Source organism: Podarcis bocagei, assembly GCF_964188305.1.
Source record: "Podarcis bocagei genome assembly, chromosome: 7".
NCBI classification, from domain to species: domain Eukaryota; kingdom Metazoa; phylum Chordata; class Lepidosauria; order Squamata; family Lacertidae; genus Podarcis; species Podarcis bocagei.
Window position 1 is genome coordinate 78123238 of NC_138132.1, and position 20153 is coordinate 78143390.

At 46.5% G+C, this 20153-nt stretch overlaps 1 protein-coding gene across 1 annotated transcript in view; it reads left to right on the top strand.

The window, feature by feature from the left end:
* Positions 1-20153, top strand: part of PEX14 (peroxisomal biogenesis factor 14) — a 117129-nt gene that overhangs the window by 4695 nt on the left and 92281 nt on the right. The window contains exon 2 of the mRNA XM_081201626.1: positions 7744-7791. Within this exon, the coding sequence (XP_081057752.1) occupies positions 7744-7791 (48 nt within the window). The remainder of the gene's footprint in view (positions 1-7743; positions 7792-20153) is intronic.

Consider the following 20153-nt stretch of genomic DNA (forward strand, 5'->3'; position numbering starts at 1 on the left):
CCAATTACCACAATTAAAGACAAATTACAGTTTAATGTGAAGGATCAAAAGTTTTCACACGGTTCCTCTTCCATTGCTGCCGAGCTACTGATAAACTAGCCAGCATCTGAGTTGTAATGCCCGAATTTGGGCACATGGTATTACCATATATCCTATGCTAGTCCTACTCAGAGTACACCCATTGAAGTTAACAGATATGATTAAATTAGGTTCATCAATTTCAGTGGCTTTACTCTGAGTAAACCATTGTTTGTGGGTGTAGGGAAGAAAACAGTGACCTGGTTTGGATTAGCCTAGTGAGAGGGGGGTCTGCAAGAAATCTCATCCCCTTAACTCAGTGATGGCCAAACTTGGCCTTCCAGCTGTTTTGGGACTACAATTCCCATCACCCCTGACCACTGGTCCTGTTAACTAGGGATGGTGGGAGTTGTAGTTCCAAAACAGCTGGAGGGCCAAGTTTGGCATCACTGCCTTAACTGCTTTCTAGAAAAAAGTTGAACTAGGAGATTGTCCTGTGCAAATCAGGATATTTTGAGAGGGTGATTTGCTGGTTCTCTAGACCAGTGTTCTTCAAACTTTGGGTCCCCAGAAGCTGGACAACAGGCTCCATCATCCCCAGGTGATTTAACCAGTGATCAGGGATTATGGGAGTTGTAGTTGAACATCTGGGAACCCAAGGCTGAAGAGCATTGCTTTAGAGCCAACGTAGCATTCTCCAGATGTTTTGGACTATAATTCCTATCAGCCTCAGCAAGTGTAGTCCACAATGCTGTCCAAAACATTTTGAAGGAAACAGGTTGGTGAAGACTCTTAAGGCTTAGAGAAGTGATTGAGCATAGCTTGTTTGCTTGTTTTCAGTAAGCAAACCCAGAAAACATTGAAACTGCTAAGCTTGCCAAATACCCTGGTTGTAGCTGTTAAGAATGCAAGAGCATGAGAAGAGCCTTCTGGATCAGGCTGGTGGCCCATCTGGTCTGGTATCCTGTTCTCACAGTGGCCAACCAGATGCCTGTGAGAAACCCACAAACTGGACCCAAGCAGAAGAGCATTTTCACCTCCCGTAGTTCCCAGTAGCTGGTATTCAGAAGCATTACTGCTTCTGACTTAGGAAGGCAGAGCCTAGCCATCATGGTTAGTAGCCATTGTTAGCCTTATTCTCCATGAATTTGTGTGATCTTTTAAAGCCACCCAGGTTGGTAGCCATCCCTGCCTCCCATGGGAATGAGTTCCATAGGTTAACTATGCGCTGCATGAAGAAAGTCCTTTTTAAAATCTGTACTGAATCTTTCAGCTGCATTGGATGTCCACATGTTCTAGTGCTTTGAAAGAGGCAGAGAAGACTTTTCTCTATCCACTTTCTTCATGCCATGCATAATTTTAAACATTTCTACCATGTTACTTGCCTTTTCTCTAAATCAGAAAGTTCCAAAAGCTGCAATCTTTCCTCACTGGACTTATGAAATGGGGGGGGAAACGTTTTGCATGGAAAAATAGAAGAACGGCACATTTTGGATTTCGGAATTGTCCCCCACCCCTTGTGAAAAATCTTCCGCCCCATATCCCTAATCACCTCTGTTGCGTAGGTATTGGAGGGCAAGTGCTTGCCTCTGCCTTGGCTCACTCCAGTTCTGGTGTCCTTGGAGTTGGCTGAACTTCATATTCTCAGGCTCTGTCCCTTTAGGGGGAAGGAGAGAGAGAGAGAGACTGCAGGAAACCTGGGGGTGGTTGAATTCATCAGTTTCAGGCACCTTGCCCTCCTTCCTGATCCCACCTCTGAAAGAATCCTGGGTTCAGTCAAAAGATACCTCTTGTCTCCACTTTTGGAGAAAGCAATGCTTCTGAATACTATTTGCTAGAAACTGCAGGAGGGGAGAGTCCTTGCTGCGCCCAGGTCCTGCTCTCAGCCCCACATAAATAAGGATTTACAGTGCAAATCCCAAGCATGTCAGCTCAGGATTATGTTTCCTTGAGCTAGCAGGACTCACACCTAGGTAAGTGCGTATAGGGATTGCAGCTCTAGTTAACAAACAGGGATCATCCTAGAAGTAGCTTAAACTTGCATATATACCAGCCTGGCTTTGCTAGTATCACTAATTTGCTAAATAAAGATCATTCTAAAAAAAAACAAAAACCACCCCCCCAACCTATTAATTATATTTAAATATTTAAGTACAAGCAGCTCTCCATTTACATGTGTTGAGGCACGTGCAACCTTGCATATTGCGACAAACCTGGATGTGGCATGAAAAGGGGCAAAAATGGCCCGAGAAGATTGCGGGAACATCAAAAATGGTGCAAAAATAGCATTTAGCAACACCCCCGCCCCCGAGCCTTTGCGAGTGCAATCCCAGGAGCCTTTGCACTGACCTTCTTAGGCCTGTGTAGAGCTGGAGTTTGAGCTAGGAGGTTTGGAGGGAGCAATTGTGGTGGAGTTTGGTGGAGCTGTTAAAAGAGTTTTCCAAGGGTTTCCAGAGGTTTAGAGGGTGTCTGCAGGCTTTTCCCGTGGTGTTTCCCAATATATGTGTTTTCATTTATACATGTGGTGCCTCAGAACATAACCCCTACACAAATGGGCAGTTGCCTGTAAACATTTGTTGGCTATTAAACCTCTTACAGGTGTATACTTCCAATGGAATAAAAACTCATTTGTAATTTAAATCCCTAAACGGCCTCGACCCAGTATACCTGAAGGAGCGTCTCCACCCCCATCATTCTGCCTGGACGCTGAGGTCCAGCGCTGAGGGCCTTCTGGCGGCTCCCTCATTGCGAGAAGCAAAGCTACAGGGAACCAGGCAGAGGGCCTTCTCGCTAGTGGCGCCTGCCCTGTGGAACGCCCTCCCACCAGATGTCAAAGAGATAGACAACTACCTGACATTCAGAAGACATCTGAAGGCAGCCCTGTTCAGGGAAGTTTTTAATGTGTGACATCTTAGTGTATTTTGAGTCTTTGTGGAAGCTGCCCAGAGTGGCTAGGGAAACCCAGCCAGATGAGCGGGGTACAAATAATAAATTATTATTATTGTTATTAATTTCCCCCATTATTTCATAGAGTTGCATATTGCCTTAAGCCTTGTTTTTCCTGAGAACTTTTAAAACTGAGGGTTGAATCCAACCAGGTTGGAGGCAGTGATGCTTCTGCACACCAGTGTCTGGAAATCGCAAGGGGTGGGGAGCGGAGAGCTTTTGTGCTTGGGTCCTGCTTTCAGGCTCCCCAGAGGCATCCGATTGGCCACTTTGAGTATAGGATGCCAGTCTAGATGGGCTGTGGGGCTGATTCAACAGTGAGACTCTTTGTACACTCTTAAGCTCCACCAGACACATTGATATCCTCTTCGCTGTCCATCAAGTCTGAAGTGGACAGCTTCCTTTATTCATGCATCTTGACCACTACTAGGGAAGGGTCCCTGCTTCTGACTTTTCCTCTTTCCAAATAGGGTTGCTGTCGACAGGTGAAGCTTTCCCCGTAACAGTGTTTCTGTATTAGAAAAGGTTTAACCTGTCGAACTGTTGCCTACTGCAAGCTGCTAAAAGTGGGAGAACCCTGCTCTTCCTCAGTGCCAGCCTCAAATCACATGGTGAACCTGAGTTTCAAGAGTGGTAAACCAGTTAAGTCACTATAAGCCTTTTATCAATTGATCTTAACCCGGCAATCCTATTGCAAGACCAGGCATGGTATTTCAAAGTGGGAACTGTACATGTGTCAAAAGAGGTCTTGCAGCAACCAAGGTTCAAATGCCCAGGATTACATCATTTAAAAAGCAAGCAGTGTGCTCTAAGAACATCTGCTCTAGTTACCCCCCCTCTTTTTTGTGTTTCCCCCCATAGTACAGTAAAATTACAACTTTAAAAAATACAGATCAAATAAGTAGTTATCCATATATGTCTCATAATAACTAAAGGAATATTTTGAACATCTCTTGAGGAAAAGAGTTTGACCCTTTGACATGACTATATCCATTAAGTGTTTCTGTTAACAGCCCACCTCCAAGTAATCATGAGATCTAGAAGCATAGGATTTTTTTTAAAGAACAATAATTGAAAGTTATCCAAAAGGCTGAGGTCTACAAGATTGTGTAGGTCAAAAGCACTGCTTCTCTGCCCTTGATCTCAACAATGTACTTTTTTTTTTTTTTTTGGAACCCCCCTCCCCGTTTCCTTAGAGACCTCTCTTAAGACATCTGTCTCTTTCTCTTAGTCCTTCATCTTAACCTGAACTGATTGATGTGGTTCAATATCCTACATAATAGCCAAATGTAGATCTAATTGGGTGAATCATTCAGGCCGGGTCCCTGAGGAGCCCGGAAGTTTTTATATATCTGTACATTTATGTAAAATTCAATACAGCTTTTTGGGGGAAAAAATAAAGTGAGATCTGGTTTCTGAGAGAAGATGATAGAGAGCATGTTAGGACTCCGTGTGGGGGATGCATTTCCGACATGAAAAGTGTTTCTACAAACGTGAGGGGGGAAACATGAAAAATAGAAAATAGGAAGCTGCCTTATGCTAAGTCAATACCATTGATACATCTACCTCAGTGTTGCCTTCACTGACTGGCAGCAGCTCTCCAGGATTTCAGAGACAGGAGTCTTCTCTTAGCCCTACCTGGAGATGCTGGGGGGTTGAACCCAGGACCCTCTGTGTGCAAGGCAGGTATTCTAGTTGAGATTCCTGTATTGCAGGGGGTTGGACTAGATGACCCTCGGGTACCTTCCAGCTTTGCCCTTCTGTGATTCTACAACAACAACAACAACAACAACAACAACAACAACAACAACAACAATTTATTATTTATACCCTGCCCATCTGGCTGGGTTTCCCCAGCCACTCTGGGCGGCTTCCAACAAAACACTAAAATACAATAACCTATTAAACATTCAAAGCTTCCCTAAACAGGGCTGCCTTCAGGTGTCTTCTAAAAGTTTGGTAGTTATTTTTCATTTTGACATCTGGTGGGAGGGTGTTCCACAGGGCAGGTGCCCCTACCGAGAAGGCCCTCTGCCTGGTTCCCTGTAACTTGGCTTCTCGCAGCTAGGGAACCGCCAGAAGGCCCTCAGCACTGGACCTCAGTGTCTGGGCAGAACGATCTACTGATCTACAGCCCTTCCCTTAAGACAGAGGGTTGTAGAAAGTTGTACGTAGTCAAACCCTAGATGGAGTTGTGTAAACTCCATCTAGCGAGGTATTGCCTACACCAGGCATAGGCAAACTGAGCCCTCCAGATGTTTTGGGACTACAACTCCCATGATCCCTAGCTAACAGGACCAGTGGTCAGGGATGATGGGAATTGTAGTCCCAAAACATCTGGAGGGCCGAGTTTGCCTATGCCTGGCCTACACTGACTGGCAGCTGACTCCCTCTCTTGCCCTAGAACTCTTAGGCTCCCAATGAAGCTGAACATTGGAAGCTTCAAGGCAGATAGAAGAAAATCCTTCTTCATGCAACATATAGGCGTGGGGAACGTTTTTCAGCCTGAGGGCCATATTCTCTTATGCGCAACCTTCCAGGGGCCACATTCCAGTGGTGGGCGCGGCCAGAGCAGATGTGGGTGGAGCAATGGATGCAAATTTTAGCTTTGAACAGCAGGCTGGTTCCTACACACACACACACACACACACACACACACACACACAGCCTCCATCCAGGTGACTGAGAGGTATGATCAGAATTCAAAGCCACATTCCAGTCTGGTGAAAACACAGAGGGTGCCAAGCACGACTGCTGAGCACTTTGGCATCGTGAGGGTGCCCTATCCCCCGCCCAGGCTGAGGTTTACCCTGCTCCTGTTGCAGGCCAACTCCGTGATTCTGTGATTTCACTGGATCCAAGTGCACACCAATTTTTCCTTGGACCGTGGCCACGGTCTTAATTGCTCCGTGCTTCAGTGCCTTGTTAGCTTTGCATGAAAACACTTGCAGGAGAGGAAACCTGAGCTGTCATTTATTTTTAATATTCTTATTCCTTCCTCCTAGGTCTGCTTGGCATGCTGGTTGCCTGCCCCTCAATTATTTTTTTGCCCTAATTTAACACACACATGTTGATTTATAAATCTGCCATCCTTTTATTAGCACAGCCTCTTAGCGTGGGTATAAATTACCCAGTTGTCAAAAAAAATGTTTTCACTGGTATTGCTTGTTTTAGGGAAATTTACAGCAGGGGCCGGACTGGTGGGCTGTGCTGAACAACTTCTGAAGGTTGTTGGTTCTGCACGTGGGGAGGGGGGGGTTCATCTTGTCTTTGTCCCCTCTCTTCTGCATTTGTAGGGGGCAGCAAGCCTTTTTGCCCAAGGCTGAGTAGCAAGCATCTTAAGCAAGGAGGTGTTGCATACAGAAACCATGGCAAAACCTTTGGGCATGCATCTTGTTTAGAGGCGTTATCGCCCCATATCACTCCAACTTAATTCACACTGCAGCAGAGGAAAGATAACAAAAACTGCTAAATAAGTAATTAAAAATATGTACAAGACCAATGAGTTAATTATACCTGCTTGCCACATTTCCCAAGCCTGAATGGACGGTTTCTTCGAAAAGCCAGGTCTCAAGGTGAAATCAGTATGCCAAATCAAGTGAAAAGACTCCCCTTTTTTCTTAACGTTTCAGTCACAGAGTAAACTTTTCCATAACAGCTGCATTCAAAAATGGACTGGTTGAGGTTCATCTGCTAATTAGTGGGTGGGACTATTGCTTCGTTTATGGTTTGGATATTGGTGGCATGCTGTTTTTGCTTTTCCACAAGTTGTGTGTTAAATGAGATGTTAATGTATTGTACGATCCCTACCCCCTTCCCTTCCCCCGCTACGTTATTATGTATGTGCATATATTTTTCTTTAACATTAAGTTGCTTGGAAACCTTTGGGTGCCAAGTGACTAATAAGTTTAATAAATAAATAAAACAAGCAAAATAAACTGGTGCCGAAGCTCCAAAGAAAGATCTGGAACAGGTTTCCATTGCTCAGTGATCACCAGTTTTGCTGCCGGAGTTGTGTAAATCATACATTATTTCGACAACATCTCCATAAATATCACAATCGAAAATATTAAATAACATCCCTTTTGGGCAAAAAAGCAGTGCTTCCTCACCAGTAAGACCTGGTGCTTTTTAAACTGGAGATGTCAGGAATTGAACCAGATACAGTGGTGCCTCGCAAGACGAAAATAATCCGTTCCGCGAGTCTCTTTGTCTTGCGGTTTTTTCGTCTTGCGAAGCAAGCCCATTAGCGGCTTAGCGGATTAGCGCTATTAGGAGCTTAGCGGGCTTAGCGGATCAGCTGATAAGCGGCTTAGCGGATCAGCTGATAAGCGGCTTAGCGGATCAGCTGTTAAGCGGCTTAGCGGATCAGCTGATAAGCGGCTTAGCGGATCAGCTGATAAGCGGCTTAGCGGATCAGCTGTTAAGTGGCTTAGCGGCTTAGGATCAGCTGATAAGCGGCTTAGCGGCTTGGGAAAAAGGGGGGAGGAGGAAAAAAACCCCGCAGGAACTCGCAAGACATTTTCGTCTTGTGAAGCAAGCCCATAGGAAATTCGTTTTGCGAAGCACCTCCAAAACGGAAAACCCTTTCGTCTAGCGGGTTTTCCGTCTTGCAAGGCATTCGTCTTGCGGGGCACCACTGTACCTTTTAGCATTCAAAGTGGGTGCTCTCCTGGCGAGTCATGTCTCCTGTTTGTTTGTATGCATGTCAGAGCAGCTAAGCGTGCTTAGAAGTGACCATTGGGTGGCACTCTAACCTTGCTTTTTTTCTTCTTACAGACTGGCTCTTCTTCTGGAGCTGAGAATGGAGCATCCCGCGAAGCTCTGGTGAGTCCTGCGTTTGTGGGGTGGGGGAATCAAAAGAATAACTTTGCTTTCATGTAATTCAACTCAACCAGCTACGGGCTGCATGTCCATGTGGTTGCTTTTTTTGAGTTTTTTTTGACCAGCTTGTTCTCTTGAAAAGAGCATCTGTTTGGCCACTTCTTTTCAGGATCAACTCCTTGGTCTCGGACAGAATGACCTAAGTATCGCTATGTGTGGTGCTCTCTAGGTGACCTCTGAACTTTGACCTTTAGTGACCCCCCCGCCTCCTTATCTTTTCCTGGGTGAACAGAGGGTCATCTCCAACCACCCATGAAGCACTCGCTTGCTCTTGATCAGAGATTTTGCTTTCAAGGACTGTGGCATGTAACTGGTCTCTTCCATTCGTTGATGAAAATGAAATGTGTGGTGTATTGTGTGTGTGCACATTAACCTGAGAGGTAGTACAGTGGTACCTCAGGTTACAGACGCTTTAAGTTACAGATTCCGCTAACCCAGAAATAGTACCTCGGGTTAAGAACTTTGCTTCAGGATGAGAACAAAAATCATGCAGTGGCAGCAGGAGGCCCCATTAGCTAAAGTGGTACCTCAGGTTAAGAACAGTTTCAGGTTAAGAACGGACCTCCAGAATGAATTAAGTTTTTAACCCGAGGTACCACTGTAGTACATCCAGCTTCTTCATCAGGGAAACCCTCTACAAAATCTCAACCTCCTTTTGTGCTCCTTATCAAGCAGACTTTGAGATTTCGGTGTTCCTGCTATAGAACAAAGCATCATAATTAAGATTCCCAGACCCTACCTCTTTCCCTATTGAAAGGCCTCCCGCAGAAGGCCTCCAAGGTACAGAGGATTCTGGGATGTTTCATACATGTGCCTTACACGCCCTCAAATTTCTCACGCCAAACCAAAGGTGTGAGAAACCTGTTTCCCTCCAGATGTTATTCTCATCACCACCCCTAACCACTGGCTTTGCTGGCTGGGGCTGGTGGAAGTTGGAGTCTAGCAACATCTGGAAGGCTGTGAATGCTCCCCATAGATGGATGGATGGAGAAACTGCAAAATCTCCAGATGTTCTACTACAACTCCCATCATCTGTGCGCATGCTGGCTGGGGCCGAGGGGAGTTGGAGTCCAACAACATCTGGAGACCAGGGGTTCCCCATCCCTGAAGTAGACCATTGATTGCTTTTCCTGCCCTTAGCTACCGTTTAACGCAGGGACAGAGACCATTGGCCTCTGAATACCAGTTGCTGGGAATCAGAAACGAGGAGAGTGCTGTTGTGCTCAGGACCTGCTTGTGGGCTTCCCATTGGGGCATCTGGCTGGCCACTGTGAGGACAGGATGCTGGATGGGGCCACTGGTCTGATCCAGCAGGCTCCTCTAGTGTAGCTTCTGCATGACTGGATAGGCTTGTAGGTTTTAAAGGTAAAGGGACCCCTGACCATTAGGTTCAGTCCAGTCATGGCCGACTCTGGGGTTGCGGCGCTCATCTCGTTTTCTTGGCCAAGGGAGCCGGCATACAGCTTCTGGGTCACGTGGCCAGCATGACTAAGTCGCTTCTGGCGAACCAGAGCAGCACATGGAAACGCTGTTTACCTTACCGCTGGAGTGGTACCTATTTATCTACTTGCACTTTGACGTAATTTCGAACTGCTAGGTTGGCAGGAGCAGGGACCGAGCAATGGGAGCTCACCCCGTCGTGGGGATTCGAACCGCCAACCTTCTGATCAGCAAGTCCTAGGCTCTGTGGTTTATTTTTATTTTTTTCAAAAAATTTATTAATTTCCCCCAAAATTTTAAAACACAGAAACAGACACACATCTTGTTTAAATCTTGGTAACATTATTTAGTGACTTCCTCAAATCCCCTTGGTTGAATTTCATTATACATCATTTTAACAGTTTTCCAAAATCAATTTTCTCAGAAAGTTAACTTAGTGACTTCACATCTTTCATTCTTTCTAATTTATCTTTAAAGATCTTGAATCTTATCCTTACATATTTGAATCCTAAGCCTATCTATTATTTGCAAGCTTTTCCAATTAAATTATCTTAACGTATTTAGCTAAATAGTTTAACCCACAGCGCCCCCCGCGTCCCTTTTGCAGGTTTTAAGCAGGCACCAAAAAGTGTAACAGGCCTGCGCCAAATCCATTCATTTCAGTGGGTTTGCTAGTAGGACGAAGCTCAGACAGAGCTCCAGATTTGCTGCCTCGCGTGCCTTCATGCTCTTGTCTGCAATATTTTTAAAAAACTAAGGCTGTTTCTTGCTGATGCAAGTACCTGTTCTTTCACACTGATTTTTCTTCTTCTTCCCAAGGAGAATGGCAGGCGGCTCACTCTCTGCCCCCCACCCTGTGGGCTGACAGAAATTACCTTCTGTTTAATTAACATCATCTCCCCTGCTCTTTATATACTGCTTCATAATTGCTCCGAGGAAAAGAGGAACGCATCGCAGCCATATATCTATATATAGACATAGATATAAGATAAAAATAATTCGTTGGGAAATTGTGTGTGTGTGTGGGGGGGGAACGCAGCACAAATCAAGAAAATACAAAATAAAATTCAGTGCCCCTGAAATATAATCTTGATCTTGCAACGAACCTCCATGCATGTGAGGGTACCACGGAGCTCATGTGGAAAAGGAACGGGGGCTTTCAATCCTGCTTGCTTTTTAATTAATTTTTTCCGCTTACTCCCTCTCTTATTCCTTTCGTAGCCTCTTCATTTCTGCTTAGGTGTCGTCATCACTTCCAGCCACGCATCCGTAGAGACCCTTTTAACTAATCGGCCGTTCACTCCCCACTTACGGGCCTGACTCGCTGGCCGTTCAGTGCCGCAGACCTCTAGCGTGAGCTTATTAGTTACCCGGTGCTTCTTGCGTTCGGACAGGCATCATGTGTAGGGCTGCATTGGAAATTACAGCTGGTGCAGAATTTGGCAGCCAGGTTGCTCACTGGGGCAAGCCGGTTTCAGCATGGTTCCTGGCAAGTTTGGATGTGTCCCTGAGCAAAACGAGTGCTGTCCCCTCTTTCCCCGCCCCCATTTTGAAACGTGCTAGCATCACGTTGCACAATTGAGCAGGGTACTTTGGCAAAAGATGCTGCAGCAGCTTCTAGATTCAGGTGTCTCTCTTATACTTTTTTTTTTTTAAAAAAGGAAGAAGTGGACAGTATTAGAAAGGGTAGGTCTGTCGGTATTGGTTAGCCTTAACAGCTGAGAAAGGACTGCCTCTCATCCCTGGCTAAATATGTAGGAACAAGTCTTTGGAGGGAGAGAGCTGGAACATGACCCCTTTCCTCCCTCCCTCCAAATATTTTGCAAGCATCATTGCATTTACCTTTCCAAGCTTCTGTCCCATTAGCTTGAGAGCTAGAAACTTTAATCACCACCATTTATTAAGCCAGCGAAACAAAACAAAAAGTCCTCTCCAAACCACCGCCGTAGTTCATCAAAACCCAGCCCAGTCCCCTTGGAGTAACCTCTGCGATCTTTAATAGCAAGCTCTGCTTCTAACGGGGAGGCAGCAGCGCCCTTTGTCCGCAGCGGTGGCGGCAAATGGACTGAGGCCGGGGGGGGGGCTGTAATCTACGATTATTATTATTATTATTTTTAATTTTGGCCTCTCATTTCCCTGCTGTCGGTCTTGGCCCATTAAAATTTCGCCTGGACGCTCCGCGATGGGAAGTGTAACCTTGTGGTTCTCGGAGCGTCAGCAACTCGCTCTGGTGCTGTTTACAGCCAGCGTTTGTCATCCCTTGGCGTGGGATCAGCTTTCTCCTTGAGTCCAGATGCTCAGTGACACGGCTGTCGCTCTCTCTCTCTCTCTCTCTCTCCCCCCCCCCTGTCTCTCTGCTGCCCAATTTCCCCCCTCGATCCTTCAAGCACTTGTGGAATCTAAACAGCCTTTCCCCTCTCCCCTCCCTTTTTCTTTCTTGGTTGGACATTCTGCTCAAAGCAAAGAGCTTGGCTCTGCGTAAAAAGAAATATGGGGTGGAACTGCACTTGATCAGTGGAGACAAAAGCCTTTTCTCTTAGCAATAAGACTGTAGAAGCTGTATTTTTCGGGGGCTTGGGTCTACTTTGCATAGAAATAGAAAACGGAGCACTAATTCTGCTCCCCCCCCCCGATACCTAATTTAAGAAGGTCTTATTCGTTGCATACCTGAAAAAACTTGCTCGTTCTTAGAAGTTTCCAGGGGCAAAGCCAAACCTATGGCCCATGCAACTGCATGGTGGTCGTTTATGCCTGGCAAGTTCCTGCAAAGTATGATTCTTATCTGGATTTGATTGTATTTCAGGACCTATTATTGACCGCTCCATCGTGCTTCCGTGGTATCATGATCTTATTATCTGTAGAACTGTTTAAAGCCTCTGCAATAACCACTTCTCCTCTCTGCATCATTTTCCTTCTAATAAGTTGTAGACCATATGATTTCAAACATGAGGCAAGCAGTTGCTCGTTTCTGCACCTCTCAGACATCTGCATTGTTATATGTAATAAAGTAATTTCTTTTAAAAATGCAAACTTCTGAAAAGATCATAGGGAAAACGGACCTTGCATTTATCGTTTATTGGAATGATAAAAGTGCAAGGCTTGGATCAATCCACATGCATTATTAGGGCTTAGATGATGTACAGATGATTGATCATTTGGACAGGAGTCGGAACAGTTATTGTTGCCATCTTTAAAGAGGGATTTTAAAAAAAATGAAAAATATGAAGGGTTGGGAGTGAGGGCGAGATGAACGATGATACATACTTGTTTAGCGTATTATTTTCACGGTATATATGTCTAATAAGAATTTTGGATTCCTTCTTATCCGTATGATATTTTATACACATGCACGTATTGGGTGAATGATAATTTAAGGTGTTGCAGATAAATATGCAACTGTATACAAATTATCACATAGATAAGAATCGTTATTATTAAGAATAGTAAATAAATTTACTATTTATAGTAAATAAATAAATAAAAGTTCTGCACCCAGCTCCATACATATTCCACCTATGTAGATAATACAAATTGAGCGTGTTTGCATTATGATAAATTTACAGGGCCTGTAGGAGATGAGTCATTGTGCGTGTGTGCAGAACCTTGTAAAAGAGTGCCTAAAATGATCAAGAAGTTGTTGTTGTTGTTATTATTTAATTAATTAAATTTGATGCATCGTTCCTGTAAAGAAATACAGTGGTGCCTCACAAGACGAAATTAATCTGTTCCGTGAGTCTCTTCATCTTGCGGTTTTTTCGTCTTGCGAAGCACGGCTATTAGCGGTTATTAACGGCTTAGCGGCTATTAGCGGCTTAGCGGCTTTAAGAAAAAGGAAACAAACTCGCAAGAACTCGCAAGACGTTTCGTCTTGCAAAGCAAGCCCATAGGGAAATTCGTCTTGCGGAACGACTCAAAAAACGGAAAACTCTTTCGTCTTGCGAGGCATTCGTCTTGCGAGGTACCACTGTACAAAAGTATTTGGGGCTTTTAGGGGTTATTCACCATTCTCTGGATGATTTAACGATCAGACCCTCTTCCCAGGGAATTCTGGGTATAGAAGCTCTGTGACAGGAGATGGGGGCGGGGTCTCTTTGCAGTTCTCAGGACCTTTAACAAACTACAACTCCCAGGAGCCTTTGCGGGAAGCCATGACAAAGTGGTGTGATACTGCTTCAAATGTGTAGTGCATGTGGGGCCCATAGCGTGCCCTGTCTCCAATGTGACAGCCCTCCTGATATTTGAAGAACTTTAACCTTCTTTTCTCCAACGAAGCATACCGTATTCTTCTCAATTGCTCCTCATCATACTTGGTTTGCAAAAGCCCCTCTTACCACCAAACTTGCTTTTATTTTGACCCACACCACCATCCTTTTCTAGACCTGATGGAATCTCTCCCGGCATTCAAAACCCACAGGAACCCGCCTGAAGGAATGCAAGGCCATTATAAGCCCATTAGGGTTACTGCTTGCCCAGAGGTCGCTGAGCTGATAGCATCTCTCTGGCTGACAGTCCTAAATTATCCTGACTAATGTTTGACTGGGGGCTCTGGGTTAGTTGCCCACTGACTCCAACTGTCTGGGAATCCCCGCACCGATCGGAAAATATATATAGACTTTTAGAGGCTCGCTGGTCCTCTCTCTGGACTGTTCAAAGTGAACCTTGGGGAAAATATTATGCAGAGAACTTAAAATAAAATTGTGAAGCTTGGTTTCGTTGCAGAAGGGAAGGCCTGCAGCCCAGTGGTGGAGCATCCACCTTACCTACAGAAAGCCCCAGGTTCCCTGCAGCATTTCCAGGTAGGTCTGGGAACGACTGCCTGAAATCCTTGGGGAGCCACTGCCTGTCAGTGTAGACAGTATTGAGCTCACTGGGCCAATGGCCTGCGTCCGTAAGTGGCAGCTTCCTATGTTTCTATGAAACGTTGGGAAGGTAGACTATGGAACTCGCTTCCACAAGAGGCAGTGATGGCCGCCAGCCTGGATGGCTTTAAAAGAGATTGGGCAAATTCACGGAGGGTAAAGCTCTCAGTGGCTACTGGTCACAGTGCCTGTGCTCTGCTGACATTGCCAGAGGCAGCGATGCTTCTGAACGTCAGTTGCTGGAAACCACAGGAAGGGAGAGTGCTCTGGTGTCGATGTCCTGCCTTGAGAGTTTTGCAATGGCATGTGGTTGGCCACTATGAGAAGAAGAAGAAGCTGGTCTTGGATGGGCCTTTGCTCCAATCCAGCAGGGTTCTGCTTTATGTGTTCTCAAGGCTGTTCTCAGGAGCTCAGAGCTGTGCCAAGCAGACGAGCCCATCTCTGCAACAGTGTGGACTAGGAACTTACAGGGAGTTGGTGGGTGGGTTTGTAGAAAGCCCCCTTGCAGTACATGCTAAAGTCTCTTAGCTCTCTGCATTGCATGCCCACCATCAGAACGATGGAATATGGTTTTTCCGTCTTGTGCCAACTTCTTTTCATCGGCTGTTGGGAGAACGCATTAATTTGTCAAACTCTTTTCTGTGATGCTTGACCTTTTGGTGGAGTTCTGAGCTGAATCGTTCTTCTTTTCCTTTCTTTCTTGGTTTTGTCTATTTACTGCTGACTCTGTTCATCGAGTGGCTTTTCTTTCTTTTTCTTTCTTTTTTTTGCCCCTTCACCCTCCCTTCCCTGTGTTCCGTGCAAAATGCACTCTTTTAATCTGTCGATTCCTTTTAATGTGTTGACCTGGACAAATTCATGCGCGCGCCCTGTCCGCGGATGCAAATGTACTTACCGAGGGAGCATGTTTAAAGGGGAACTGTCAGCTCTGCTTAACTCGCCTGGCCTCAGATCAATAGCAGCGCTTCCTTGAAATTCCCCGCGCATCCCGACAAGACGTTGTAATTGAATGCAATCCGTCCCTGCCGCCTCCTACCTTGTACAAAGGTATGGCTGACAAAGGTATGTTAGGGCAGCCCATGCCATGGGGGTGACTGCATGCCACTGGTTTGAGCACCAGTGTGGTGCAGTGGTTAGAGTGTCAGACTAGGCCTTGGGACACACAGGGTTCAAATCCCCACCGTGTCACAGAGCTTGCTGGGTGCGGCCTTGTGCCAGTCATTGCTTGACCTACCTCGCAGGGTTGTTGTGGAAATTAAATGAGGAGGGGGAGAACAATGCATACCACCTTTCAGCTCCTTGGAGAAAAGGGTGGGACATAGATTCAATAAGTGAATGAAATGTTACCCGTGGAGGCCTTCAGACTTGCCACCCACCTGAAACTGCCCATTTGGAGAATTGGCTGTTTTCACTGCACACATGGGAATCCGCCCGGCCCCCATTTGTGTGAGTATCTCTGTTAATTAGAGCTTGCGAGGGGTCCAGGGATTCCATGTTATACACCGCTTGTCCTATAGAGGGCAGCAACTGCCCATGGTTCCGAGGGAGACCGGCCCCTAAAACTTCTCATAAGTCTTTTGTGGGATTCCTAAAAGGTCTTCCCTTTGTCGTAGGGCTGCTTCTGTACTTCAGCGCTGCTTTAACTCATGCTTTTACCTTTTACTAATTCTCCTTATGCTTTTACCTTCTCCTCTGCCCTTTTTTCAACAGCTGGATCCTATAGCCCTTGCTTGAGAAGACTGACTTTATTGGGTCTATTATGCTTCCCTGCCCCTTTCCTTCCTTTTGTCCTTGCCTCCTACGGCATTAACTTCTTTATTTTTAATTTATCTACAGTGCCCAACTGATTTTGTTTAAGCTGCTTTATAAAGAAAGGTAATAGATCTACAGCACCACAAACCCTGGTTTGCGCTAATCGGGGTTCCTCCTAACCAGGGTTTGCAAATACCCAGACTTGAAACTCTGGTTAAGATGGGTAACTGGGTACATAAGAAGAGTCCTGTTGCTGGATCAGGCCAGTGGCCCAAGCAGTCCAGCATCCTGTTCTCACAGCGGCCAGCCAGAGAATGCTCTAGTACAGAGAGAATGCTGGATCAAGGAAGGGGGAATTCAAACCTCAAAGGCGGCCATCAAACCATGTCCTGGTGTTAATCTTTTAACTCACGAATGGGGAACTTTTGACCCTCCAGAAGTTGCTGAACTACAACTCCCATCAGCCCCTGCAAGCATGGCCAATAACATGGGATCATGGGAGTTGTAGTTCAGCAACATCCAGATGTCCAAGGGTTCCCCACATCTGTCTTAACCAAAGCTCAGGGGTGTGTGTGTGTGTGTGTGTGTGTGTGTGTGTGTGTGAGGTTTTATACAGAATTCTGCAGCATCCTCAGTGTCCATGAGGTTTAAGTGGAAAAAGTTTGGCAACTGCACTAAGTAGCTTACAAATCTGAAGTCTGCTGTGGTTAGGCAGGTGTTGTTACAGCAGAGGGAGTGGGGGGTCAGGCAAGCTGGGTGAGCACCCTACAGAATTCTGCTTATCTGTGCTTCTCTTTTAGAAACGGGCATCAGTTTGCTACCTCCCATTTAAAAACACTCCTTTCTTCCTCTTCCCCTCTCAATTCCGTCACCCTTCCTTTTTCTTTTTCCTTAGACAGGCTCTACATATTTAGCTCATTTAATCTTTGCCTCGTAAGTCAAGGCTGTAATTGACAGCCCTGTCATGAAGAGGGGGGCGTGGGGGGCGCGCGTGTTACTCTGGCGGATAGCATGCTTTGCATGCAAAGCTCCCTGGTTCAATCCCCGGCATCTCCAGGTAGGGCTGGGAAAGACTCCCCATCCCTGATCTGAGACCCTAGAGAGCTGCTGCCAGTCAGTGTAGACAATACTGAGCTAGATGGAGCTCTGTGCAAAGCAGCTTCCTGTGCTCCTCAGGCGTGCAGTGCTTATGGGTGCAGCCACTTTGCTGTGATTGAGAATTATCATCTGCGCCTTCCACACATCCCCTTGTAACAGTGGCATCATCATCATCATCATCATCATCTGTATATAGGGCACTCATGTTCAAAGCACTCTGCAGTGCATTGATTCAGTTCGCATCACCTCAGCAAGGTCCCATTGTAGGTTACAGCAATTTAAAACAGCTAAAAACTTATTACCGCTCCCCAAATAGGGTGGGTCCCGAAAACACGCAACTCGGGCGTCAAAGACCAGCGTAAAAAAGGTTTATGCTAATTTATACCACTTTAACAGTCATAGCTTGGCCCAGGATCCCCTCGCAGAGCTACAGTGCCTGGCACCCTTGACGAACTGCAGGTCCCAGGGTTCTTTGCGGGGGAAGCCATGACAGTTAGGGTGATCTGAGAGTGCTTCGCATGTAAGCCAATTGTGTCTAATGCTAGTCCTACCCTGATTAGACCCCCTGAAATTAATGGGCATGGCTTGACGTTGGTTCATTCATTCCACTCTGATTTGGACTGACTTACATGCAGCCCAATGGGACGCGGGTGGTGCTGTGTGTTAAGCCACAGAGCCTAGGACTTGCTGATCAGAAGGTCGGCGGTTTGAATCCCCATGACGGGGTGAGCTCCTGTTGCTCGGTCCCTGCTCCTGCCAACCTAGCAGTTCGAAAGCACGTCAAAGTGCAAGTAGATAAATAGGTACCGCTTCGGTGGGAAGGTAAACGGTGTTTCCGTGTGCTGCTCTGGTTCGCCAGAAGCAGCTTAGTCATGCTGGCCACATGACCCGGAAGCTGTACGCCGGCTCCCTCGACCAATAAAGCGAGATGAGCGCCGCAACCCCAGAGTCGGCCGCGACTGGACCTACACTAGTGTGCGTGCCACACTTATTAGAACCACTGTACTATATTGTCTGGCCCAGACTGCTCTCTCCTGCCCTCTGGACTCTCTCTAGGCTACACCCCTTTTCCCCAGGCCACGCCCCCACCACCAACCCTGCTCTGCTCCCTTCCTGATCCTTTTGCCTGACTAGAATGCATCCTTGAGCTTTTACCTGCCTGGGTGGAGGACAGAGAGTAAATGTTAACATTTTCTTGCCCCCCACAGTTTTGCTTGTGGCCCCTGGAAGGTTGCCTGGACGGTAATGTGGCCCACTGTCAGAAACAGTTCCTCACCTCTGGTCTAGCTCCACTTGGGTCAATAAAGGCATGCTGTATCCGGCACGCTTGATAAATTTGTGCCACCTTTCTCTTGATGCTCAGCAACCACCAAGGAAGCCTGTTGCTCCTTGGTCCCCCAGCTGATCCAGAAGTGAGCAGACCTTGCATTTCTGTCCTCTCTCCTCCCTTTTCTCAGACTCAGAATTTGGTAATTACAACAAGGACGCGAAGCTTCTTTCCAGCTCAAGGCCTACATAGGCAATGTATGGGAGGCCACATACCAGTGGTGGATGGGGCCAGAGGCAAAAGTGGGCAGAACAATGGATGAGACAATACGTTGCACAATACGTTACATTGCAGCCAGAGTGATGTCAGTCATTTCTACACCTACACACCCACCCACAAACGCGCATACAGTGGTACCTCAGGTTAAGTACTTAATTCGTTCCGGAGGTCCGTTCTTAACCTGAAACTGTTCTTAACCTGAGGTACCACTTTAGCTAATGGGGCCTCTTGCTGCTGCCGTGCCGCCGGAGCACAATTCCTGTTCTTATCCTGAAGCAAAGTTCTTAACCTGAGGTACTATTTCTGGGTTAGCGGAGTCTGTAACCTGAAGCGTATGTAACCTGAAGCGTATGTAACCCGAGGTACCACTGTACATTATATCAATCTCCAACCAGGCAAGGAACAGACATGATCAAAAATCGCTAAAGGCAGGCCACTGACAGGTGTGGTCTGTGGGGGGCAGGGCAGGCCCGAGATGAGTGCCAAGGCCCAGATGGAAAGGTATAGAGGGCCACATTCAGTCCCCTGGCGAAAGGATCCCCACTCTGGTATTACAATGTAGTCACTGACCAGCAGCATGGACAGACTGTTCTAGGGGCCAGCCACTGAGGCCCTGCAACATTCTTGGGAGGCAAATTCTCAGTCGCCTACAGGGCACGGGAGCAGATGAAGTGGTGAGTTGCATGTTGCAAAAACCGTCTACCGGTTGCTGGCGGTTTCTACCTTACGAGGCTTGTCGTCTTGGAATTTCCTGTGTGTCCTGCCATGGGGGATGGGGGGGGGGAAGCTGGGCAGAGACTGGTCTTGGGGGGGGGGGAATCCCCGTCCACTTTCTGGAAATGGGAGGCGGACAGCACTCTCGTGCCCTGCGAGCTTTCCCTCGTTCTCCAAAGCTACATGTATTACTGCAAAGCACGCAGCAGAAAGAAAGGGAGCGTTTTATGAAAGGGGGTAGCAGAGGAAACATTATGGCCAAGACCTTTTATAGCTTTTCCCATTATTATGGTTTAAATCTTGACGTGGTCTTTATTTGCAGTGACAGTGGGACCAGTAAAGAGGAGAGGCTTTTTCCGCCTCCCTCCCCCACAACCTCATCCCTCCCTCTCTCCGTCTTCCTCCTTGTTCTCCTGCCGAATTTCCCACGCAGGGATATAGATCATAAAAAGCTTGCGAGCGGACTTTGCGGTCCGTCTGACACCAGCTTCCTTCTCTCCCCACCCTCTTATGTTGCGGATGTTACAAGCAAGGCAAGTCGCTCCCGCGGATGTCTGAGATGTGCACGGAAGTTTTCATTATCGTAAAAAGCGTCGCCGCCTGAGTTTTCAAGCCCACTGTGTCAGATGGGAGTGTTTTGCTCTGTAAATAGTCCAGGAAACTTTTTCAAAGAGAGAATTGGGGGTTCAGGATGGGGTTGCCCCAGGTGAAGTTTGCTGGGTAGTATTTCTTTTGTTTAGGTGCTTCAAATGAACAGGCACAGAAAAGGGATGCGTTGAATTTTAGTAGGACAATCTCACCTGTCTGATAATATTTTCACCATCAACCTTCAAAAGAGTCTCCCATTTGAAATTGATAGAAAACCCATTTTATGTGATTTTTTTTTTTTAAAAAAG